The 27,041-nt window shown below is 37.9% G+C and overlaps 1 protein-coding gene across 3 annotated transcripts in view; it reads left to right on the forward strand.

Moving 5' to 3' along the window:
• LOC105493093 (NEDD4 E3 ubiquitin protein ligase) overlaps positions 1–27,041 on the forward strand; it is a 167,428-nt gene that overhangs the window by 105,406 nt on the left and 34,981 nt on the right. For 2 of the 3 annotated variants that reach the window (XM_071066808.1, XM_071066806.1), the window contains 6 exons: positions 13,029–13,079; positions 14,556–14,617; positions 17,332–17,434; positions 23,933–24,099; positions 26,527–26,644; positions 26,729–26,896. In XM_071066808.1, coding sequence (XP_070922909.1) covers positions 13,029–13,079; positions 14,556–14,617; positions 17,332–17,434; positions 23,933–24,099; positions 26,527–26,644; positions 26,729–26,896 — 669 coding nt within the window. The remainder of the gene's footprint in view (positions 1–13,028; positions 13,080–14,555; positions 14,618–17,331; positions 17,435–23,932; positions 24,100–26,526; positions 26,645–26,728; positions 26,897–27,041) is intronic. The other variant, XM_071066807.1, reaches the window with a different exon arrangement.

Genomic DNA, 27,041 nt, shown 5'->3' on the forward strand with positions numbered 1-27,041 from the left:
TATTGAATTGACCCATTTATTATTATATAATGAATGACCTTCTTTGTCTTTTTTTATAGCTTTTGTCTTGAAGTCTGTTTTATCTGATACAGCTACTCATGCCTTTTTTTGATTTCCATTTTAATGAAATATCTTTTTCCATCCCTTTGTTTTTAGTCTTTATGTCTTTATAGGTGAAATGTGTTTCTTGTAGGCAGCAGATTGTTGGGTCTTGTTTTTGTTTTCCTTTTTTTTAAATCTATTCAGCCACTGTATGTCTTTTGATTGGCGAGTTTAGTCTGTTTATATTCAGTGTTATTATTGTTCAGTAAAGACTTACTCCTGCCATTTTGTTATTTGTTTTCTGGTTGTTTTATAGTTTTATCTTCCTTCTTTTCTTCCTTCCTGTCTTCCTTTTAGTGAAGGTGATTTTATCTGATGGTATGTTTTAATTTCTTTCTTTTAATTTTTTGTGTATCCTTTGTATGTCTTTTTATTTGAGGTTCCCAAGAGGCTTGCAAATATTTTCTAAGTTATTATTTTAAACTGATGACAACTTAACATTGATTGCACAAAGTAACAAGCCAAGAAAAAACCAATAAAACCTCTTTGTCCCCTTGCTTTTTTTTTTTTTTTTTTTGCTATTTTTATTTATATCTTATTGTACTATGTCTTAAAAAGTTGCCATAGTTACTATTTTTGATCAGTTCATCTTTTAGTCTTTCTACTTAACATGTGAGCAGTTAACACACCACAATTACAGGATTATCATAATCTGTGCTTTTCTGTGTTCTTAATGTTACCAGTGAAATTTGTAGCTTCAGATGATTTCCTATTGCTCATTAATATCCTTTTCTTTCAGATTGAAAAACTGCCTTTAGCATTTCTTGTAGGACAGGTCTGGTATTGATGAAATCCCTCAGCTTTTGTTTGTCTGTGAAAGTCTTTTTTTCTCCTTCATGTTTGAAGGACATTTTCACCAGATACACTATTGTAGGGTAAAACTTCTTTTGCTTCAGCACTTCTAAAATGTCATGCCACTATCTCCTAGGTAATAAGGTTTCCACTGAAAAGTCTGCTGCCTGATGCTTTAGAACTCCACTGTGTATTACTTGTTTCTTTTGCTGCTTTTAGGATCCGTTCTTACCCCTGACCTGTGGGAGTTCGGTTAATAAATATCTTGAGGAGTCTTATGTAGGTCATACCCGCTTGGTGTTCTATAACCTTCTTGTACTTGAATATTGATCTCTTTCTCTAGGTTTGGACAGTTCTCTGTTATTATCCCTTTGAGTGAACTTTCTACTTCAATCTCTGTCTCTACTTCTTTAAAGGACAATACCTTTTCGATTTGCCCGTTCGAGGGTATTTTCTAGATCTTGTAGGTGTGCTTCATTGTTTTTTATTGTTTTTCTTTTGTCTCCTCTTACTGTGTATTTTCAAATAGCCTGTCTTAAAATTCACTCTTCTTTCTTCTGCCTGATAAATTCTGATATTAACAGACTCTGATGCATTACTCAATATTTTAGTTGCTTTTTTCAGCTCCAGAATTTCTTCTTGATTCTTTTTAATTATTTCAGTCTCTTTTGTTAAATTTATCTGATAGGGTTCTGAATTCTTTTTCTGTATATCTTGAATTTCATTGAGTTTCCTCAAAACAGCTATGTTGAATTCTCTGTCTAAAAGGTCACATGTATCTCTCTTTCTGGGATGGGTCCCTGGTGCTTTATTTAGCATATTCTGTGAGGTCATATTTTCCTGGATGGTCTTGATGCTTGTGGATGGTTGCCAATGTTTGGACATTGAAAAGTTAGGTATTTATTATAGTCTTCACAGTCTATGCTTATTTTTACCCATCCTTCTTGGGAAGGCTTTCCAGGTATTCAAAGGGACTTGGGTGTTGTGATCTAAGTTTTGGTCGCTGCAGCCATATGTGTGTTAGGGAACATTCCAAGCCCAGTAGTGCTGTGACTCTTGCACTTATAGAAGTACCACCTTGGGACCAGGCATGGTGGCTCATGCCTATAATCCCAGCACTTTGGGAGGCCAAGGTGGGCGGATCACTTGAGGTCAGGAGTTCAAGACCAGCCTGGCCAACATGGTGAAACCCAGTCTCTACTAAAAATACAAACATTAGCCAGACATGGTGGTAGGTGCCTGTAATTCCAGCTACTTGGGAGGCTGAGACAGGAGAATTGCTTGAATCCAGAAAGTGGAGATTGCAGTGAGCCAAGATCATGCCACTGCACACCAGCCTGGGCAACAGGGCGAGACTCTGTCTCAAAAAAAAAAAAAAAAAAAAAAGGAAGAAGTATCACCTTGGTGGTCTTGGATAACATCTGGAAGAATTCTTTGGATTACCACCAGACAGAGACTCTTGTTCTTCTCCCTTACTTTCTCCCAAAGTCTCTCTCTGTGTGTGTGTGTGTGTGTGTGTGTGTGTGTGTGTCTCTCTGTCTGTCTGTCTGTCTCTCTCTCTCTCTCTCTCTGTGTGTGTGTGTGTGTGTGTCTGTGTATGGAGCTGCCTGGAACTAGGGGAGGGGTGACACAAGCATCCCCGTGGCCACCACCACTGGGACTGCACTGGGTCAAACCTAAAGCCAGCACAGCACTGAGTCTCACCCAAGGCCTGCTGTAACCACTCGCTGGCTGCCACCTCTATTTGCTCCAAGGCCCTAAGGCTCTACAGTCAGCCAGGCTTGTGACCTTCTCTTCAGGGCAGCAAGTTACCCTGGGCCCAAAGTGCCTTCAGAGATGCCATCTAGAACTCAGGGCCTGGAGTCAGAAAGCTTAGGAATCTACCTTATACTCTATTCTGCTGCGGCTGAGTGGACACACAAATCATAAGACAGAGTCCTTCCCATTCCTCCCTTCTCCTTCCAAAGGCAGATTCTTCCCATGGCCACTCCTGCCACAAGAGTATGGGGAGTACTGCCACACTACCTCCAGTGTTCACTCAAGGCCCCAGGGCTCTTCAGTCAGCTGGTGATGAATGCTGCCAGGCCTGGAATTCACTCTTCTGGGAAGTGGGCTCCCCTCTGTCCCAGGGAAGGTCCAGAAATGCCATCCAAGAACCAAGCCTTGGCATCAGGGACCCCAAGAGCCTGTTGGGTGCTCTACCCCACTGTGGCCAAGGTGATACCTAAACTGTAATACAAAGTCCTCTTTACTCTTCCCTCTACTCTTCTCACGCCGAAGGAGTCTCTCCTTATAGCCAACACACCTGAGAATGTGCTGGATTTCACCTGAAACCTGTATGTCTGGAGTCTCACCTAAGGCCCACGATGTATGCTATTTGGCTACTGCTGCTGATTATTCAGGGCCTAAGGCTTAGTCAGCAGGTGTCCTAGCCTACTATGGCTGAGCTGGTATCCAGGTTGTAGGACAAAGTCCTCTTTACTCTTCTCAAGCGAAAGGAAGGAGTTTCAGAGCTGCATGCTGCACTGCCTGGGGTTGGTGTAGGGGTGGCACACGCACTCCCTTGGCCGCTCCTCCTGGTGTCTCACTAGATCACCTGCCCCCCAAGTCCACTGGCTCCAAGCCCAGCACAGCACTAGGACTTACCTGGGAATTGCAGTCCTTGTGGCCTAAACTACCTTTCAAGTTTATTTAGAACCCCAGAGTGCTTTAGCCCACAGTGGTGAGGCTTGTCAGAACTCAAGCTGCCGCCACTAGGATGGACAATTCTCTGCCGGCTATGGCTGATCTAAATGCCACCTTCATGGACCATGGCTAAGTTCTGCCTGGTGTTGCTTTCCGCTGTGACGATGCAGCACTGAGTTCCAATGCGAAGTCCCACCGTCACTGAGCTCTCCCAGCCCCAAGTGCACAGATTCTCCATGCCATGCAGACACTGCCAGGGGATGGAGGGGCTGGGTGTCATCAATTGAAGACTGTCTTTCCTACCCTCTTCAGTGCCTCTTTCAGTGATGTGAAGTTCAAACTAGATACTCTGATTGCTCACCTGATTTTTGGTTCTTATGAAGGTGTTTTTGTGTCATTTTTAAATTTTGTGTTTCTGCAGGGAGGATGATCAGTGGAGGCTTCTATTTGCTTATCTTGCTCCACTTCCTACCTAAAAGCTGTTACTTTTAAAAACCAAAATTAGGGAGAGACTTCTGCACATTTGTTGGAAGATTTGGTCTTATACCTTCTGTAGCAGTGGTTCTTAATGAGGAATGATCTTGCCACCCAGGGCATATTTGGCAAAGCCAGAAAATGTTTTTGGTTGTTATAACTGGAGGGTGGGTACTACTGACACACAGTGGGTAGAGGCCAGGAATGTTGGTAAATACCCTTCAGTGCACAAGACAGCCCCCACAAAAACAAACAAACAAAATTATCTGGCTCAAATTGTCAGTAGTGCCTAAACTGAGAAACCCTGTTCTGTGCCTGTATTACTCTAGTGACAGTTGATCACAGCTATGTTTTTTAAGCACTGCAAGGTCACAAATCATCAGGCATACAGATGTTCAGTGTATTCTGTTTACTCAGGACAGGGCTATCTAATAAGACTAAACCAAAAAAAAAAAAAAAAAGTTTTTTTAAAAATCTGATTAGCTGAAACCTAAATTAACTAGATAATTCAGTTACTCAAAATATTTCATTCCTCAGTCATCCTGGTTGAGATTTTACTATTTTTTGTTATATTTTACTTATTTACTTAGAACTTCTTTTTTTTTTTTTTTTTTTTGGAGACGGAGTCTCGCGCTGTCACCCAGGCTGGAGTGCAGTGGCACCATCTCGGCTCACTGCAAGCTCCGCCTCCCGGGTTCACGCCATTCTCCTGCCTCAGCCTCCTGAGTAGCTGGGACTACAGGCGCCCACCACCGCGCCCAGCTAATTTTTTTTTTTTTGTATTTTTAGTAGAGACGGGGTTTCACCATGGTCTTGATCTCCTGACCTTGTGATCCGCCCGCCTCGGCCTCCCAAAGTGCTGGGATTACAGGCGTGAGCCACCGTGCCCGACCTACTTAGAACTTCTTAAAGATCAGACTTATGAAGTATAACATCTGCTTGTAATAAAAACAGGAATAAAGAAACATACTGGCTGGGCACAGTGGCTCACGCCTGTAATCCCAGCACTTTGGGAGGCCGAGGTGGGTAGATTACTGGAGGTCAGGGGTTCAAGACCAGCCTGGCCAACATGATAAAACCCTGTCTCTACTAAAAATACAAAATTAGGCGGGAGTGGTGGCGTGCACCTGTAATCCCAGCTACTCAGGAGGTTGAGGCAGGAGAATTGCTGGAACCCGGGAGGTGGAGGTTGCAGTAAGCCAGGATCACGCTATTGCACTCCAGCTTGGGCAAAAAGAGTAAAACTCCATCTCAAAAAAAAAAAAAAAAAGGAAAAGAAAAGAAAAGAAACTTACACTTACATATAGCCTTGAAAACGTCATTAAAAGCTAACTTACTCATTTCAAAAATTATCATCAACTCATGTTCTAGTATAGGAATTCGGCATTAAACTAGGCTAATTTGTTAGGCCTCAGTCTCCAACCGTACTCCTTTTCTTGTATAAACCTGTTTGAAATGTCCACATACTGGTCCAGGAAAAGGGGAACAGGGATTTCATTGTATACGCCAGTATTTTAAATATATATTAGCTGGCCAGGCGCGGTGGCTCACACCTGTAATTCTAGCACTTTGGGAGGCCAAGGCGGGCGGATCACGAGGTCAGGAGATCGAGACCATCCTGGCGAACATGGTGAAACCCCGTCTCTACTAAAAATACAAAAAAATTAGCCGGGCGTGGTGGCAGGCACCTGTAGTCCCAGCTGCTTGGGAGACTGAGGCAGGAGAATGGCGTGAGCCCGGGAGGCGGAGGTTGCAGTGAGCTGAGATCGCTCCACTGCATTCCAGCCTGGGCGACAGAACGAGACTCTGTCTCAAAAAATATATATATGTGTGTGTGTGTGTGTGTGTATGTGTATATGTATGTGTGTGTGTGTACATATGTATAAGCTAACATGTATTGAATACTTACTGTGTGCTAGGTATTATGCAAGGCACTTTGTATTCTCTTATTTAATTCTCACAAAACCCTACTAGTAGATATGATTATCCCTACTCTTCTAGGAAACATCTCTCTTGTAGCTGTCTTCCTGCTCCAGTATGCACTGGCTGCTGTCTAGGTGTTAGGTAACTGTTACTCAGAGGCTTCTTTTCCCTGTCTTTCTGAGATTCCTCTTTGCTTCTCTCCTATTTTGAATCCCCTGCATCTTCCATATCATGGCACACTCCCTCATTTTGGTGAAGTATATCCTCCATTACCTCCCTGAAAATACCAATAACTGAGAATGTCTTTATTCTACCACCATAATTGAAAAAGATAGTTTTTCTGAATGTGGATTTCTACTTAAGAAATATCTGTGTGGCCGGGCGCGGTGGCTCAAGCCTGTAATCCCAGCACTTTGGGAGGCCGAGACGGGCGGATCACGAGGTCAGGAGATCGAGACCATCCTGGCTAACACAATGAAACCCCGTCTCCACTAAAAATACAAAAAAATTAGCCGGGCGTGGTGGCGGCGCCTGTAGTCCCAGCTACTCGGGAGGCTGAGGCAGGAGAATGGCGGGAACCCGGGAGGCGGAGCTTGCAGTGAGCCGAGATCGCGCCACTGCACTCCAGCCTGGGTGACAGAGCGAGACTCCGCCTCAAAAAAAAAAAAAAAAGAAAGAAAGAAATATCTGTGTTTCATTATTTTGGAGGAATTACTCTCTTATCTTTCAGGTTTGTGTATTATCTACTTTGTTACTCTCCAAGCTTTTAGAATTTCTTTATCTCTGGTGCTCTGAAATGTCACAGTGATGTGCCTTGCAGCAAGTCTTTTTCTTCTTTCATGTACTTTGCCTAATATTCAGTGGGCCTTTTTTTTCTTTTTTTTTTTTTTTTTTTTTTTCTGGAGACAGGTCTTGCTCTGTTGCCCAGACTAGATTGCAATGGTGTGATCTCGGCTCACTGCAACCTCCGCCTCCTGGGTTCAAGCAATTCTCCTGCCTCAGCCTCCTGAGTAGCTGGGATTACAGGCACATACCACCACGCCTTGCTAATTTTTGTATTTTTAGTAGAGATGGGTTTTCACCATGTTGGTCAGGCTGGTCTCAAACTCCTGACCTCATGATCTGCCCACCTCAGCCTCCCAAAGTGCTGGGATTACAGGCAAGAGCCACCGTTCCCCGCCGGCCCTTTTTAGTTTTAATATTCTCTTCCTTGAGTTCAAGCAAAGTTACTTAAAATGCTTTTTTAATAATGTCCTCCCTTTCCTCTTTTCTTTCTGGAATGTCTATTATTTCAGTGTTGACTTTTGAATTTTCTCCTGTAATTTCCTTATTTGAAGAATCCTATAGTCTATTGTCTTTTAGTTCTACTTTCTGAGAATTTTTAAAACTCTATCTTCTAACTCTATCTTGAAGTTTTTATTTGAGTTATATTTTGTATTTCTACGAGATATTTCTTGTCCTCTGGTTTTTTTTTTTTTTTTTTGCAGCCTTCTGTCTTGTTTGACAGATGGTTTATCTCCTCTTATCTCGGAATATTACAGTTTTTCTGAGGTATTTTTCTTGGAATTTGACTTAATTCTTATTCATCAGACTCCCATCTCTCATTTAGGTCTGTGTGTTTCGTGTTATAAACTTTCCCCAAATATTTAGTAGTCCTTAACTGTCCATAATGTGTAAGATTCCAGTATTTATTGGAAGGATTTTGTTCATGGGCATCTATTGACTAGTAGACTCCACTTTGGGGTGAGCAGAGAGAATTAGTCATTTTGTTGGAAGACTTCCAGGATTTAATATCTATAAGTCTGTCTCATTGGGTTACTTAGTTGTTCCAGAGAGGAATTTTCTTTCCTGGCAGGTGTATGTTTGTCTGCCAGTATTTTAGAAGCCAAGTGAAACAGAGGAGTTGGAGAGGTACTTACTGTTCGGTATTAGGACTTTCACTTACTCTCTCACTTCTCTCTCTGCTGTCATCTACTCTTCCAGTCTCCCTTTTATATTTCTTTTACAGTTCATGTAAATTAATAGGACAGCATGTACTCTTTGGTATCTTCTTTTTATAATTAAACTCTTCTGGCCAGGTGTCGTGGCTCACACCTATAATCCCAGCACTTTGGGAGGCCAAGGTGGGTGGATCACCTGGGGTCAGGAGTTTGAGACCAGCTTGGCCAACATAGTAAAACCTGTCTTTACTAATAATACAAAAAATTAGCTGGATGTGGTGGCACACGCCTGTAATCTCAGCTGCTCGGGAGGTTGAGGCAGGAGAATCACTTGAACTAGGGAGGCAGAGGTTGCAGTGAGCAAAGAACGCGCCTTTACACTCCAGCCTGGGCAACAAGAGCAAAACTCCATCTCAAGAAAACAAAACAAGCAAACAGAAAAACACTTTTCTTTGAGATTTATCTGTGTTATTTTGTATATCCATTCATTTCATTCCATTGCTGAGTAATTCTACTAATTGCATATACCACAGTTCCATCTTTCAAAGGACATTTGAGTTATTTCCAGTTTAGGCTATTATGAATGAAATTCTGTGAACATTCTTGAGTAGTATTTTAGAGGATATTTGTTTTTATTCTCTTAAGAAAATACAAGGAGTAGAATTTCTTGGTCATATACTGGTATATGTTTAACTTTATAAGAGAGTAATATTTACCATTTATTTATCTTCTTGTTTGAAATATCTGTTCAGGTCTTATGCCCATTTTAATTGGATAGTTTTTCTGTTTATTATTGATTCATATTATTGACTTATAGTAATATTTTATAAATTGATCTCTTTATTATTGTAAAATGTTTCTTTTTATTTGTGGCAATACTCCTCATCATGAAGTCTAATTTCTGATATTATTATAGCCACTTATACTTACTGTATACCTGATTATTTTTTCCATACCTTTATTTTCAATTTATCTGTGTATTTGCATTTAAAGTTCATCTCTTGAGCCTAACAGTGACAAGCACCTTGAACCCAGATCTTTATGTCTAAATCTGATTATCCAGTAAAATTTATCAGAGTTCTCTGGAGAAGTGGCTGATTGTAGAGCAGGGATAAGAAAAGTATATGCTGAACCTGAAACATTTTGTGGTGCCAAAAAGTAAGGAAATACACAAAAAAATTGAGAAGATGTCAGAAGTGTACAAAAACTAACCTGACATGACTCTCAGTGACCATATCTGGGACAATTTGAGTAAAAAAAAATTGACAATAATGGATTATATCTTATAAGATAATAAAAAATAAATATCAATGAGCCTATGATAATATAAATTAGTGGCTGAATGTATAAATGGGAGGAAGGGAAAAATTCTTTATTTCAGCAGAATTATAATTAATTAATATAAAATAGAAATAGTAGAAATAGAAAGTCAACATTTGGCAAGCACCACAGTAATAATTGTTGCAGGCAAGAATCATCAATGGATGCTAAAGTTTGTGAGAAAAAGTATGATGAGAAATAGGTTATTTACGTATCCTCAAAGGCTTTTCCTACAAGATACTGTTAATTACAAAGGGGAAGATATTGAGAACCATGGACGACAGCACCTTAACCAAATGATTGAAGTGTTAATATCATTGCAATACAACAAATCAGTATCATGTGCCTCCTGATATGATGTGCTGAGAAGGGCACAAGCATCACCTTTATGCTATTCTTGCAAAAAATACATAATCTAAAGTCAACCATGAAGAAATCTTAGAAGGATGTTCTATAACTAGTCAGTACTGCTCAAAAATGTCAAGATTTTAAAAGACAAAGAAAGACTAAGGTACTTTCCAGATTAAAAGAAGAGAAGCTAAGGAGACAGGACTACCAAATGCAATATGTGAATCTGAATTGGACCCTGGACTAAAATTAGGCAGACAACTGGTGAATTTTGAATCAAGTCTGTAGAGCAGTTAATAGTATTTCTGGTTTTGATCATTATAATATAGTTATTTAAGATGTTAACATTTGGGGGATCTGGGTGAAAAGTATATGAGGATTCTCTCGCAGTATTTTTGCAATTTTTTTAAATCTGAAATTATTTTAAAATGGGAAGTTGACTGGACACAGTGACTGACACGTGTAATCCCAGCACTTTGAAACACCAAGGCAGGAGACTCACTTGAGCCCAGGATTTGAGACCATCCTGCGTAAGATGGCAAGACCCCATCTCTTCATAAAAAAAAAAAAAGCAAAAAAGTGAAAAAAAGAAACATATTTAATAAAATATTTTTAAATAATAATGATAGATGTCTTTTATAGGCAACATATGATTAGGTTTTGCATTTTTATTCAGCTTGACAATCTGTGTCTTTCATTGGACTGTTTGTCATAATTTATATGGCTGGATTTAGCTCTCAGAATGTGCAGTTTATTTTTGTTCATCTCATCTGTTTCTTTGTTTCTCTTTTCCTGCCTTATTTTGAGTTAGTCAAATATTTGCAATATTCCATTTTAACTCTTCTCTGTGCTTTTTAGCTCTGCAGTCAATTAATGATTAACATATCAATCATACCACTTTATATAAAATGTAAATCTTGCAACAATATAGATTTGATTATTCCACCTATCTTGTGCGCAATGCTGTCATTTGTATTACATCTACATGTATTTTAAACAAAGATTGAGAAGGTACCTTAAAAAAAAAAACAAAAAACAAAAAACCTTACCCACATGTTTACCATTTTCCTGTACTCTTTACTACTCTCTTTAGATCTGAACTTCTATCTGGTGCCACTTATCCTCAGCCTGAAGAACTTCCTGTAGCATATTCTGTAGTGCCAACAATTTGTCTGCTGGTGACAAATTATCTCAACTTTATCCAATAGTATCTTGATTTTCCTTCCCTTTTTGATGGATAGTTTTTGCTAGATATAGAATTCTTGGTACATTTTCCATTTCAGCACTTATAGATATCATTCAGTTGTCTTCTGGCTTCCATTATTTTTGATGAGAAGTCAACCATTATCTGTATTCTTATTCTCCTGTGTGTAATGTATTGTTTTTATTAGGCTGCTTTCAAGATTTTGTTTATCTTTTTTGTTTTCAGCATTTAACAATGATGTGCCTACCCATTTTTCTTTATGTTGATCCTGCTTCAGTTCACTGACTTTATTGACTGTCTCAGCTTGTGTTTTTCTAAATGTGTGAATATTTTGGCTGTTTTTTCCCCCAAATATTTTTCTGCCCTATTACCCATCCCCTTTTATGGAACTCCAGTCACACATATGTCAGAATGCTTGAAATTTTTCTGCAAGTTCCCTTTATTTTTCATATTAGATAAATTCTGTCTCTGTATCTTCAAGTTCATGATACTTTTCTCCAGTCATCTTCCATCATCTTTTAAACCCATCTAGTGAATTTTTTTATTTCATGTATTATATTTTTCAGTTCTAAAATACATTTGGCCAGGCATGGTGGTTAACACCTGTAATCCCAGCACTTTGGGAGGCTGAGGCAGGCGGATCACCTGAGGTCAGGAGTTTGAGACCAGACTGGTCAGCATGGTGAAACTCTGTCTCTACTGAAAATACAAAAATCTGCCAGGCATGGTGGTGCATGGTACATGCCTGTAATCTCAGCTACTTGGGTGGCTGAGACAAGAGAATCACTTGAACCCAGGAGGTGGAGGTTGCAGTTAACCGTGATTGCACCACGGCACTCCAGCCTGGGGGACAGAGCAAGACTCTGTCTCGAAAATAAAATGAAATAAAATAAAATAAAATAAAAATGTGCATTTGATTCATTTTTAGTTTCCCTTTTACTGCTGAGATTCCCCATCTTTTCATTCATTATGACCTTATTTTTCTTTTAAGTCCTTTGAACATCTTTATAATAGCTGCTTTATTTTCCCTGTCTGCTTATTCAATGATCTGCGTCATCTTGTGACTGATTTCTGTTAATTACTTTTTCTCTTGATACTGGGTCATATTTTTTTTATTTCTTTGCATGTCTAGTAATTTTTTTATTGTAGGCTGGACAGTGAATATAGTAACAAACAGACAGTGAATGTTACTATATTTGCCTGAGGTGTGTTGATTTTTTCTCTTCTCTTCTCTTCTCTTCTCTTCTCTCCTCTTCTCTTTTCTTTCTTTTTCCTGAGATGGTGTCTTGCTCTGTCACCCAAGCTGGAGTTCAGTGGCACGGTCCCGGCTCACTACAACATCTGCCTCCTGGGTTTAAGCCATTCTCCTGCCTCAGCCTTTCAAGTAGCTGGGATTACAGGCATGTGCCACCACACCTGGCTAATTTTTGTATTTTTCGTAGAGATGAGGTTTCTTCACCATGTTGGCCAGGCTGGTCTCTAGAACTCCTGACCTCAGGTGATCTGCCCACCTCGGTCTCCGAAAGTGCTGGGATTACAGGTGTGAGCCACCATGCCCGGTGTTGATTTTTGTTCCAGCAAGTTAACATAGCTCAATTCCAAATTCTGCTTCCCTTTGGTGATCAACTGAAATCAATGCTGAGCCCTCTCAATCTTCCAGCTGTTGACTTTCACCTGTTCAGTTCAGGGTAAAACTAGGGATGTGGGTAAGGGTTTATATATAGATTTGGAAGAACTCTGGTGGCTTCTTTTTTTCTGGGATTTTTCTCCTCTTTTTCTAGATATGCTGTCAACCCCAAACTAGGCCTTCTGACTCCTCAAGCCAGTAATAGTGCAGATTTCAGCTTAAGTTCTAGGCTTGTCTGCATTATGTGGACTGTGGAATACTACTAGAGGAAAAGCCATGTAAATACTGAATCCTACCTCGTGTAGTTCCTTCTTTCAAGGATTGACATCTCTCCAGTTTCTGCTTGTTTTGGGTTATTCTGTTGTACTTTCAAATAGCTCTTTTAGTATTTTGTCACAGAATATAATGGTTATCTGCAGAAGGATTAATCTAATGTATGCTACTCTGCCATTACCAGAAGTTGTAACACATTGCTTTTTATTTTCCATTGATGCTGCATAGGATTGAATTTAAAAAATTCTACATTTTCTGTGAATGGTGGCACTGTCTCATCAAAATCTTCTAAAGGAATTGAGCATCTTACTAATCGTATTTTTTCTTGTTTCTCTTATAGACAAGAGATGATTTCCTAGGTCAAGTGGATGTTCCACTTTATCCATTACCGGTTGGTATAGGTGCCCATGATTTTCCTTTTGTGTTTATGTTTTTAATTTAATAAATACTTACATATATACAATATAGGTAATGTAAATAATTGATTTATCACATGTATACTACTTTTATTTATTAAACATACTGTTTTCTAAAAACTCATTTCAGTTTTCCGTTTCCATTTTCTCTTTAAGATTTCCATACATGAACCCCAGTGAGAAATAGAGAATTTCTGATGTTTGTTGGCATTGTGAAAACATTGTGTAAAAAAGATTAGTTGAAAATATTCTGCTGAATAACTAGAATGAGGAGTGCCTAAGCTCTCAGAAGAAAACTAAGGTAGTTTATGACAATAGAAACATAAAACACTGAGAATCAGGACTAAGAATATAGCAAGGAGGAAAACAGATTCAGGAAACATTGTGAAATAGAACATTATTGAATCACATGTCTGACATGGAGGCTTAAGAAAATAAGAAGTAAAGATAATGCAAGTTGAACTTGGAAGATAAGAGTGGCATCTCATATAGAAAAGTGAGGAAGAAAACCCATTTTGTTTTGAAATGCAAAAAATTTACTGTTGGACAGAGTTTTGATAGGAAACAAAGAAAATGAAAGTTTAAAGTAGACTACTGGCAGAGAGATAAAAATCAGTTATGTAGGGAAAAGGGACTAGAAAGATTAAGTGTTATCACTGTCCAGGCAACAGCAGAATCTCTGAAAATAATGGATTTTCCTGATAAAACAGATAGCAACGGAGGGCCAGCCATTGACTCTCAGTCAACATGAGTGGATCAGAAAAGAAAGAGAAGACAGACAAGGGGAAACAGGAAAAGAACCAAGTAAAATAATGTCATGAGAATTTAAGAAAAGAGTTTCAAGGCAGACTGGGTAGTTAACAATACAAAACATCAGAGAAGAATAATAAAAACTAACAGCTGCTGAATTTTAAAGAAAGAGAAAAAATACTTCTTTTTCAGTCTTTTGAGTTATATTAATTAGCTCTCTACAGTCTTTCCAGAGCATAATCTTTTTTTTTTTTTTTTTTAAACAGGATGCAGGACCATAAGCTTTCAGTAATATATTTAATCTAGTCTTACTTTCCAGGCTATTGACTTTTTTGGTCTCCTAGAATTATCTCCGTGCTTTAACCAAGCCAGCCTGCAGACATGTGCATAGTCCATACTGTTTTGGGATGTCAACATAGTAACTACTCTATATTGTTTTTCTGCTTATTGTCTTCTGCCCTCCCTTTGGCTCCACAACCCGCCTGCTCAGCTAGTTTTCATATGAGTTGTGATGCCGGCTGCAATTCCTCTTGGGCAGGAAAGCGAAAGCGCTGTCAAGTTAGCATTTAATAAACTAAAGCTACTTTTTTTTCTCACTTCCAACTTAAATTATGCCTTAGGTGATAGTTCATGAGTATTCTTGAAAAGTACATGCTTTTGGTGTTATAGATATATTTTGAAAACCCACTATTTTATTCTAGACAGAAAATCCAAGATTGGAGAGACCATATACATTTAAGGATTTTGTTCTTCACCCAAGAAGGTCAGTAAGTATAAAATAATAGCATATTAAATTTTTTATCTCTTCTTTACACCTTACAGTAGCCTCATTAGAAATTCAGGATTTAAACCTCTGTAAATAAGCTACTTCTAAATATTATTATTATTTTTAAAACTTCATTGCTATTTCTGATTAAAAGTACTATATGCACATTGCAAAACACTCTGAAAATACAGAAAGTGATCACACCCCTTTGGGAAAGATTTGTCCTTCTAATACTTATCAGACCAGAAGGCTAAAATTTGTCATTATTTTATATTTATTTTTTGTCTTAAAGTTTATGTCATATTGTCATACTGTGCTTTAAAAAATCACAAACATGAATTCATCTAAAACCATTATCCAACTTGACGTGCACAAAGCCAATTTCAGAAAAACCTAACTATATTTTGTATACTTTAAAAAGTATTTCAGAAGACTCAAATATTTAGAGAAAATAACATAAGACTGGAATTTAAAACCCAAATAGCATGCTTATAATTCCATTTTTCCAGAGTTACTTGATGTTTGTCAAAAAATTTTAAATTTAAGCTGTAACCAGAACTCCTTTTGATCTTCTATACCACATTGACAAGTAAAATCTAGTCAAAACATGTGTGTGGATTTACTCTCAAAAAGGTCAGACTAAAGCAGAGAAAGGACCTCTGTGAAAGCAACAGTATTTGTCTTGTTTCTTAAACTATAAAATGCATTTGAAAAGGTACTATTGGAACTTAGTAAAATTTTTCACTTAAAGTGATGTTTTTAAGTTACTGTTTGTAATATAAATATTAAAACAAAATGAAAAGGAGTGCTCACTGACTGTTAATATTTACTCTCTATAAAGGAAGTCACATTTAATTTCTGTAGATGTCTGGAATGTAAATCATCTTTTAATTTTAGACTGATGGTGACATCTGCATATCAGGAATGACTAAATTGTTTTTTCTTATTTGATTGTCCTAGCAGCCTGCTTTTCAATTTGTCACATGCTTTCCAGCTTCTTTATCTTTAAAAAATACAATTTACTTCTTCTGTCTGCAATGAATATTATTGCAAGTGTAGAAAGAACTTTATTCAGATAGAAAATGTACGACTACATTCCTAAATTTGTTTGAGCCCCATTAAGTCAAAACCTTGAGGCTTCTTTTCTAATTGAGAAGACATGAAACATACAATTGTAGAGAAACTTTTCAGCAAAACATTATCTGAGCACATTTTCTGTATCCATCATTTATAGCCACAAGTCAGAATGTTCACATCTCCTTCAGTATGGAGACACAAGCCACATTAGCAGCCTTGGAAATAAGCATCAGGGATTTCACTGACTACTCGGGAAAGGATACACTGAATGTGCCAAATTCATGAGAACTATACAGAGAAGAGCTAAAAAGATTAGGGGAGGCTTGGGAGTGGGGGTAGGTAATCTCTTGAAGAAAGAATAAAAAGATTAGGACTCTTGTCTAGAAAGACAAAGGGTAATTGCTACATATCTGATATCTGTAAAAATCATCTCCAAAAAAAATCTATATAGAGAGCTGAGACAAGCAAGGATTTCTTAAGTAAATCATAGGATGCTAGAATTGATGAGGGCAATAGATAGAATTAAGCCTTAAATTAGAAGCTTATGAAAGCACTGTAATCGCAGCACTTTGGGAGGCTGAGGTGGGTGGATTGCTTGAGCCCAAGAATTCCAGACCAGCCTGGGCAACATGCAAAACCCTGTCTCTACAAAAAAATACAAAAATTAACTGGGTGTGGTGACGCATGCCTGTAATCCCAGTTATTTGGGAGGCTAAGGTGGGAAGATCACCTGAGCCTGGGAGGTCAAGGCTGCAGTGAACCATGATTGAGCCACTGCACTCCAGCCTGAGCGACAGGGGGAGATGCTGTCTAAAAAAAAAAAAAAAAGAAGCAGCAGCAGCAGCTTGTGAAAGACAGGTTTTCAAAAGATTTAAAATATCACTACAGCAAGCAGCAGCCTTTAGCTTAGACAACTAATTATTCAAAGAGGTGATACAATATAAAAATAGATTAGGTAAATTAATGTGTGACAGATTCAAACAGCTGCCAAAGAGATGTAGCAGGTTTCAGACACTTATCAAGCCTTGCCCTCTACTCTTCTGTCATCCAAAAAAATATGGCCAGATTAGTATCCCTAAAGCACATCTCTGAGGATACCTTTCTCTATCCCCCAAATTCTCAGTGATTTACCAAAATATGCAAAATAAAGTCTGAAGTTGTCTGATTTTGCCTGACCTCTGGACCATCCCAACCTCCTATCGTTCCCTTAACATATCCTGTAATCCAGCCAAACTCAACTACTGCCATTTCCTTAATTGCACCCACAGTTTCCCACCTGTTTCCTGGATCTTGCCCTTTTCTCCACTCATAATGCCTTTTCCTCTATTGCCACAGATAAGAATCCTCCCCAATCTCCTAATCCCAACCCAAAGACCAGCTTCTCTTTGACATTGTCTCTGATGGTTCACTTAACTTCCTTAGCATCATCTTTGTGGCATAACAATTATTTATATATGTTTCCCTTTTCTCCACCTTCTATTCCTTTCCCTGGATATCTTCTGCCCTGGAACTTGTTTTTGAACCTCCCTTTGTAGACCCCCTGGTACCTAGTGGGTGTTCATTAAACTCTTATGAATTGAATACTTTTCTCCCTGGTGTTAAAGTTTTATGAATATTTATTTTCTTTTCTACAGTCACAAATCAAGAGTTAAAGGTTATCTGAGACTAAAAATGACTTATTTGCCTAAAACCAGTGGCTCAGAAGATGATAATGCAGAACAGGCTGAGGAATTAGAGGTGAGATTTTATAAATATTTGGTTAAACTAAAAAAAACATTTAATTTCTTATTTTACTGTACTCTGAAGAACAATAACTATTGAATGAAGTTAACGTGTAAATAAAAAATTATTTACTTGGACATTTATTTCACCCAAGCATTCATTAATAGTCTTTCCTCTAAGGATATTTCTGTCGAATGAATGGCCATTATTGATGGCCTTCTTAAAGGTTAAGGAGTAGAGAATAGAATATAAATCTAGTTTTTCAAAGTTTTCTAAAACTGTATATTCTCTCCATTAAAGTAAGAACACAATTTAGTATTTTGAAGTTAAATATATGGACATTTTGAGGAGACTCCACTGATTAGGAGTTCTTTTATGAAATTTAAGTCCTGTTAATGTTCTTATTATGGTGGGAGGGCTCATAGGAAAGGAGGGGAATTAGGGAGCAGGAAGAATTTAAGTGATCTAATAAAGAGCCTTCTGTATGTGCGGCAAGTAGAATTGAACAATTTTCATGGATGACAGGATGAGAGGAAAGTCCAAGTCAAGATTTGTGTAGAGTTACGTGCATCTGGAATAAGCAAGTAAGAGGCAGAAAATACGTATTTGGAATAGAATTGGATAGGGTTTGGAGACTGGAATCCTAGTTGCACACTATCTAGCCAGACCTGAGTGAGTCATTGAACTTTTCTGAACCTCAGGATCTTGTTTGCAGAGTGACAGGATGGCACCAGATGACCTCGAGGGTTTCTTCCAGCAGAAAAATTTATGATTTGGAAAGGGGTCAAAAAAACACCTGCTCCTTGAGGTTCCTTTTGAAAGCACGTTATCATCAAAAAGAAGTATTTATTCAGTAGCTGTATTAGTCCATTTTCATACTGCTGTGAAGAAGTACCCGAGACTGGGTAATTTATAAAGCTTTAAAAAGAGGTTTAATGGACTCATAGTTCCACATGGCTGGGGAGGCCTCACAATCATGGTGGAAGGTGAAAGAGGAGCAAAGGCACAGCTTACATGGTGACAGGCAAGAGAGTGTGTGCCGGGGAACAGCCCTTTATAAAACTATCAGATCTCGTGAGACTTATTCTCTGTCATGAGAACAGCACTGGAAAAACTCACTCTCATGATTCAGTTACCTCCCACTGAGTGCCTCCCACAACACGAGGGGATTATAGAAGCTACAATTCAAGATGAGATTTGAGTGGGGACACAGCCAGACCATATCAACAGCAGTTACTGAAAGCAGAGCACACAGCGTATGGCGCCAAATCGCTCTGGAGGCTTCTTATTTGGTGCCTTGCTTAACACTTTTGCCTCTTTGACTGAGGGCCTGCTTATGTCTCCATAAGAACAGTGAAGCTGAGGGCCTTCCCCAGGGGCTAGGCTCTACCTCACATGCCCGTGTACCTTGAGAAAGAAAGCTCTAGAACAGGTAGTGAATTTGCAGCAGAGCTGTCTGGGAAAATTTAAATGCACTGAGATTTTGCTTTGCAAGAAAATCCATAATAATAGAAAGATAGAAGGAAGACTTTTTTTTTTTTTTTTTTTCTGGAGTCAGGGTCTTGCTCTGGGGCCCATGCTGGAGTACAGTGGTGCAATCTCAGCTCACTGCAACCTCCTGCCTCCTGGGTTCAAGCAATTTTCATGCCTCAGTCTCCCAAGTACCTGGGATTACAGGCATGTGCCAGCATGCCTGGCTAATTTTTGTATTTTTAGTAGAGACGGAGTTTTACTATGTTGACCAGGCTGGTCTTGATCTCCTGGCCTCAAGCCGTCCATCTGCCTCAGCGTCCCAAAGTGCTGGGACTACAGGCGTGAGCCACGGTACCCGGCCAAGAAAGAATCTTTTTTGTTCACTCACAGTATAGGTAGCCCCTAGTTTGGTGACCAAAGAACTTGTTATCTTCTCAATTCTCTCTTCACTTATTTGATTAACTTTTTCTTATATATTTTTATCTGATTTTCATATAATAATCATTTTTAAAGTTTTCAAGTATTTATTCAGTAGAAGTTTCTCTACCTGGTTTTTGGTGTACCAGAGTATCTTGCATAATGGAATTCTGTTTGAAATGAAGAATATCTGCTGTAAAGAAAGAAAATTATTTATTTAGTAACTTAAAAAGATTTAACAGCGTTTCATTATTTAGTGACCTGCTCCAAGTTTTGCCCACATGCACGCATCATAGGACCCTATTCACAGTTGAGTTTCTGTGGAGAGAACTGCTTCGCTTCATTTTGTGGTCTCATGTCTCAATGTTTGAATTCCCTCAGAATGCACCTTATAATTTCAGGAGATGTAAGCGTGTAGGAGTTTATTTATGAAAGGCCCTAGGAATTCAAACACATGAATCTGTGCTTATTTACCTTCTGTGTAGCTAATGACTAGAGGAGTCTTGCCTAGTCCTTTGACAGCTAGTTTGTGACTGTATAAATTCTACTAGGAAAACAATTGTAATTTTGAAATGAAGCTCACTCTTAGGTAGTTTGTATTCTGTAGTAAAGTATGACTATAATAGATAATTATGTAACGGTTGATTTTTGTACCATTTGCAACTTTAGGTTTAGTTGTATGTATTTTACAAAATTAACATATAAAATGTTGGTTGTACCTCTGAATACTTTCTTCCTGACCCTCTTTGACTTGATTAAATTGTGAGCGATTACATATTGGCTTTGAGGTTAGAAATTAAATAAGGTTCATTGATACTTAGAAAGTTATTTTATAAAGAATAGCAGCTGATACATATTTAATAGGAAGGCCTGGTATCCAAAAATTGACTGTATAGAGGCATTTTATCCAGTCTTTCTAAACAGTGTTTGATTGTACAACTCTACTTCCACGAATTTAAGATAGGTTTTTCTTAAGCCTTTAATTAAATTAATTTTTGTTCTTTCTCTTCTTGAATTCACTCAGATAATATAAATACATTAAGCAGACCTTTAAGGGAGAAATCTCTAAGAAGCTTTAAAAGAAATATTCTTTTGGTACCATTTTTCGAGTGCTGAGTGTTTTTATAATCCTTTACAGCAGTAGTGAGAACTATTTTATTAATAAATTGTATTAATCTTAAAGGAAATTAATCAATGATTATGTTCAACCAAAAAATGTTAAGCTTATATTTTCTCACAAAATATAAAAACTTAACTTACATGTTTTTGGGATTGAAACCAGAAAAATGCAATCTGATTCAATATATGCAAGACTAATTTTTAGGTATGCTAGATCCTATATTATCATAGTTTAAGGGAAAGGAAAAGAAAGAAGGAAGATAAACATGAATGGGCAGACAAAGTAAGAGGATATAGGGAAAGAAGAGAATGGAATTTGGGCTATAAAAAGGAAAAAAAAAAAACAGATAACAATTCTTATAAAAGAGGTAAAAAGGAAAAAAAAGAGAGAAGAAAGGTTAGGCACAGTGGCTCACACTGGTAATCCCAGCACTTTGGGAGACTAAGGCAGGAGGATTGCTTGAGCCCAGGAGTTTGAGACCAGCCTGGGCAACATAGGCGAGACCCCATCTCTACAAAAAAAAAAATGAAAAATTAGCTTGGCATGGTAGTATGCACCTAAAGCCTAAGGTGAAAGATTACTTAAGCTCAGGAGGTCAAGGCTGCAGTGAGCTGTGATGGCACCACTGCACTTCAACCTGGATGTCAGACCGTGTGGAGAGAGAGAGAAGAAAGAAAGAGAAATTCCCATCCAGACCTTTTCTCCCAAAATAATTTATTCTGTCTTCTTGCTCCTCCACTACCCATCACCTTCTATACAGAGCTAGCCAAAATAGATCAACCTTGCTGCAGAAACCCCCTATCCATTTCTCCCTGCTACCAAAACACATTCCTTTCCTTCCCAACTCTTCCCTGAGGCCTCGTTTTCAAGTCTAGCCTTCCAACGTAGAAGAATTCTCTTCCATCTTGGAAGCAATCCACTGCCTGTCACACGACAGTCATTTACTGCTGATCTCCAGGCCTATAACAGAAACTCTGTGTATCTAAGGAAATTATTCTGTGTCAGTTATCCAAGTACCGAACATGTTTGCCACTTTGTCATTTGCTCTTTATAACATATATATATGTTAGTAGTTTTGGCCATACACAAATTTGGGTGTTTTGTTGTCAAATTTATAGATCTTCTCTTTCATGCCTTCAAGGTTTGGTGTCATACTTAACAGTGTCCCACTCTTAAAATGTATTTCTAAAATTTTCAGCAGTTTGTTATTAATACTTTTTGGTTTCACTTTTAAACGTTTAGATATTATTCAGTCTGTAACTTTTCCTGATACAAGGCATGAGGTAGGGATTCAAGTGAAGTTTTTTCCAAAGGGGTGCCCATTTTCTAAGTAATTTTTTTTTTTTTTTTTTTTTTTTTTTTTTTAAACAGAGTCTTGCTCTGTCGCCCAGGCTAGAGTGCAGTGGTGCAATCTCTGCCTCCCGGGCTCAAGCAATTCTCCTGCCTCAGCCTCTCAAGTAGCTGGGATTACAGGTGCCCGCCACCATGCCTGGCTAATTTTTGTATTTTTAGTAGAGACAGGGTTTCACCATGCTGGCCAGGCTGGTCTCAAACTCCTGACCTCAAGTGACCTGCCCACCTCGGCTTCCCAAAGTGCTGAGATTTCAGGTGTGAGCCACCATGCCCGGCCAAAATTCCTATAAAGTTGAGTTTCTTTCTGGGCAAATCTATTGAGCTGCCTGTCAATGCATGCACCAGAACCACACAGCTTTAATTGTTATCATTTATAATATGATTTATAATATGTTTTATCTGGTAGGGTTGATCTTCACTTCTTGCTCTTCTTTTTAAAAATTGTGCTGCTTATTCCTGCTTGTTTATGTTTCTATTTGAACTTGAGAATTGCCTTGTATCTTTTTTTTTTTTTTTTTTTTTGAAACGGAGTTTTGCTCTTGTTGCCCAGGCTGGAGTGCAGTGGCGTGATCTTGGCTCACCGTAACCTCTGCCTCTCGAGTTCAAGCAATTCTCCTGCCTCAGCCTCCCAAGTAGCTGGGATTATAGGCACCCGCCACCATGCCCAGCTAATTTTGTATTTTTAGTAGAGACGGGGTTTCTCCATGTTGGTCAGGCTGGTTTCAAACTCCCAACTTCCGGTGATCTGCCTGCCTCGGCCTCCCAAAGTGCTGGAATTATAGGCCTGAGCCACTGTACCTGGCCTATTCTTCTAAAATCATAATGTAGTTTTGTTGGAATCTTGGTAAATTTGTAGATTAACGTGGGAAGAATTGACACCTTTGTGAGACTGAGTCTCACAAAGATTAAACTATGAGACTGCCAAGATTAAACTATGTCTTTCCTTTATTTAAGTCTTCTTTTGTGTCCTTTTGGGAGCATTTTTAAGTTTTCTTCACCAGTTTATTTCAGTTTCTAATGCTTTCCTAACCAATCGGTATTTAATAGAATCTTTGACCAACTGCCTTTTCTTTTATGAGGTTTCTCATATAAAAGCATTAACTCTTGGTACTCTTTTCTATCAGTTCCTACTTTAACTGCCCTAACTAAGGCTTTATGTTAATTTTGCCACTTGTTAGTCTCTGAGAAACCAAACTTCCAGTGCATTTTTTTTTTTTAAATCTTTCTTTGGCTGTTTTATGACTTGATAAAATGCCTTGCCTTGGTCTGGAGGAGAAAGAGAGAAATCAGACAAGGGAATCAGAATGACTTTTCCATCACTAGAGAATTCACTGTAGCAGTTATTTCTAAATCATTTGCCGTTCCGTATCTTGCCCCTCTATGCGTTTGACCTTTATTTAATGATTTTTTCCATGTGTCAGATAGTTATTGATTTCTACCATAAACAAGGTGCTTTCTCTGCAGGAAAGACAATGACCAATGAGAAATAATCCTTGCCCTCATTCAGCTGATAATTTAGAGAATAGCCTAAGATTACACGAGTAGTTTAAACTATGCTTCTCAATTTCTCAGTGCTTTCCAACTTTCCATGGTTGTTTATTTAAAAGATTTTTTGTCCTTTTTTTCTTTTAGATTTTTTTAAATTTTATTTTTGATTGACAAACAATAATTGTATATATTTATGGAGGACAATGTGATGTTTTGGTATATACTTACAATGCAGAATGATGAAATCAGGCTAATTAAATCTGTGACCTCACATACTTTCATTACTTTTTTGTTATGAAAATTTTAAATAGATTTGTCTTAAAGTTCTGTTTTATTGTTGTTTTGAGACAGGGTCTGGTTCTGCCTCCCAGGCAGAACCTGGTGGAAACTTTACAGGCTGGTGCCTTTAAACTTTTTTTTTGAAAAAGTTTTGGACAATTTTAGACAAAATTTCAATGGTTATCATTTTTGCAAAAAAAAAAAAAAAGTCTTCATTATCATAAAATATATTATGGTCTTAAAAATTGAGGATTGTTAATTCTGTCTATGCATAATTTCTAAAACTTGGTATAATAAATCTCTTTTTAAATTTCCTTTAGCATATAATTTCTAAAGTTAAAAAAATCATGCATAAACTTAATTGCTACCATCGTGTTTTTCAGCCTGGCTGGGTTGTTTTGGACCAACCAGATGCTGCTTGCCATTTGCAGCAACAACAGGAACCTTCTCCTCTACCTCCAGGGTGGGAAGAGAGGCAGGATATCCTTGGAAGGACCTACTATGTAAACCATGAATCTAGAAGAACACAGTGGAAAAGACCAACCCCTCAGTATGTGCTGATGGCTTTCACAGTTTTAATCTGGAAGCACTTTAACTACGAATTTTCATTTTGAAGTCATGTCTCAGATGGATTCATAACAGTATAGTGATCCATAAACTATAAGAATACTAGGGTTTTTATGGCCCAGGACTTTGAAAATCCTAACTCTGCTGTTTCTTTTTTTAAATGACTTGATAATATTCCAAATTATTTGACACTAGATACTACCCTTTTAATTGTCTCTTAATTTTAGTAAGTTTTGAATTATTATATAGCCACAAATGGTATATATTTCTTTTTAGGCTGAATTAGAAGTCTTGGAGAATTTTTATTAAAATATAATAAAATGTTAATTTCTACAGTACTCTTTTTAAAATATAAATTATATGTAAAATATAAAGGACTCAATAATAAGGGTCTTACGTTAAATGCCCATTTGATAGTCTGGTCAATATCCACACAACTTCCAGCATGCACAGGTCAAAGATGGAACCACTTTCAACATATTCTAACTTATGTCTCCTCAGTGATTTTTTTTATTATCATTAAACTGTGTATACATTTATAAAATCACCCATTCATATTTATTCTCAAATCCCCTTCCATTTTTCCTTCCATATAGTCTTATAAAGTCTTCCTTTAGTCTTCTGTTTGAAACATACTTGTAATTTTTTAATGTGTTCATTAGTCTCCTAATTTTTGGCTTTGATATTTTGTGCCTGATATATGCCAGGCACTTTCATAGATATTTTCTGTTCTCATATCCTTCCAAAACAAATCAGCAATTCAAGTACTTCATGGCACAGAAGCTTCAGTCTTCATAGAGTGACATACAGACTGCAAAGCTGAAGACACTATAAAATTCTGCAGAATTGCCCTGTTGCATACCTCAGTATTATGGCAAGCCTTACTTGAGCAAAATGACATTTCTTTCACTGTGGCTGATGTCATTTTCAGGTAGCCAAAATCAAATATTTAGGGGGGAAAAAAACAAGCTTTCCCTTAGAACTATGTATCAAAGTTATGTTTTCTTTAGCTACAGTGCAGTAAGAACTGGTCTTCCAACTAGCCTGAGCTCATGTGGCATTAAATAAATTAACAATAATTTTATTATTAAATATTTGAACAAAATTCTTGTTCTGATAGACTGGTTATATTAAATGCAAATAATTAGAATAATATAAATGACTGGGGTAAGGGTGTTCAATCTGATTTTTTTTTTTTAATTTTTGTGGGTCCCTAATAGGTATATATATTTGTGGGGTACATGAGATGTTTTGATGTAGGCATGCAAGGCATAATAATCACATCGTGGAAAGTGGGGTGTCCATCCTCACAAGCCTGTATCCTTTTTCTTACAAACAATCCAATTACAGTCTTCTGGTTGTTTTTAAATGTACAATTCAATTATTATTGACTGTAGTCACCTGTTAAGCTATCAAATACTAGGTCTTATTCATTCTTTCTATTTTTTTTTAAATGCTCATTAACCGTCCAATCTGATTTATTGTACTCCTAAGCTCAGACAAATCTTTACTATTACCGTTTTCAGAACAGGCTCATGACTGTATATTACCAAAAACAGATACCATTCCTAACAGATATGTAATTCCTAAGCTTTTCATTATAAAATTCTTACACCATCTTTCATTCTGCCCTTCACATTGATGCATGGAGTACTCTACTCCTGGCTTAAGACCAATTCTAGAAAATATACTATCTGATTCACAAAAATGTATGTGTAACTCTATTACTCTTATAATAACATGGCAAAATAATGTAATGAAATAATCTGTGAAGCTCTCTGATAGTCATTCATTCAACAAATATTTTTGAGTACCTATATGTGTTGGACATTATCCTAGACACAGTGACACTTAAATATCAAATCAGACATGTTGTACCTTTCCACAAAACCTTAAACTCAGTAAGGTACTCTAAATATACCAGTCTGCCTACCCATGATTGAATCTATGCATGTTGAAGTAGCCTTTGATCAAAGACAATACTTTTTTTTTTTTTTTTTTTTTTTTTTTTGAGACGCAGTCTCGCTCTGTTGCCCAGGCTGGAGTGCAGTGGCGTGATCTCGGCTCACTGCAAGCTCCGCCTCCCGGGTTCACACTATTCTCCTGTCTCAGCCTCCCAAGTAGCTGGGACTACAGGTGCCCACCACCACGCCTAGCTAATTTTTTGTATTTTTGGTAGAGATGGGGTTTCACCATGTTGGCCAGGATGGTCTCAATCTCCTGACCTCATGATCCGCCCGCCTCGGCCTCCGAAAGTGCTGGGAGTACAGGTGTGAGCCACCGCGCCCGGCCAGACAATACATTTTTTTATTGATCTAATGTAGATTTTTTTTTCAACGATCACAGAATCTTTGACAATCATTTTAACTGCTTAAGACATGGATGATGACTTTTTATACTTCCAATATAGGGACAACCTAACAGATGCTGAGAATGGCAACATTCAGCTGCAAGCACAACGTGCATTTACCACCAGGCGGCAAATATCCGAGGAAACAGAAAGTGTTGATAACCGAGAGTCTTCCGAGGTATAAGTAGTTTCCTAGTTCTCCTTGATAGACATGTTATAGCAATAAAGTATGTGTGGCTCAAGCTTATTCTGTTCATTTTAGAACTGGGAAATTATAAGAGAAGATGAAGCCACCATGTATAGTAGCCAGGCCTTCCCATCACCTCCACCATCAAGTAACTTGGATGTTCCAACTCATCTTGCAGAAGAATTGAATGCCAGACTCACCATTTTTGGAAATTCAGCCACAAGCCAGTCAGCATCCAGCTCAGTAAGACGCTCTTAGATTTTGTTATGGCTTCAGTAGTTTATATTATGCTTATTATACCATTCAACAACTAACTTTTATGTAAAATTTTGTCTTAAATGCAATAATATGTAATAATATGTTAGGGATCTTGGGACTTTATAACGTG

Source organism: Macaca nemestrina, chromosome 7 (genome assembly GCF_043159975.1).
Source record: "Macaca nemestrina isolate mMacNem1 chromosome 7, mMacNem.hap1, whole genome shotgun sequence".
NCBI classification, from domain to species: Eukaryota; Metazoa; Chordata; class Mammalia; order Primates; family Cercopithecidae; genus Macaca; species Macaca nemestrina.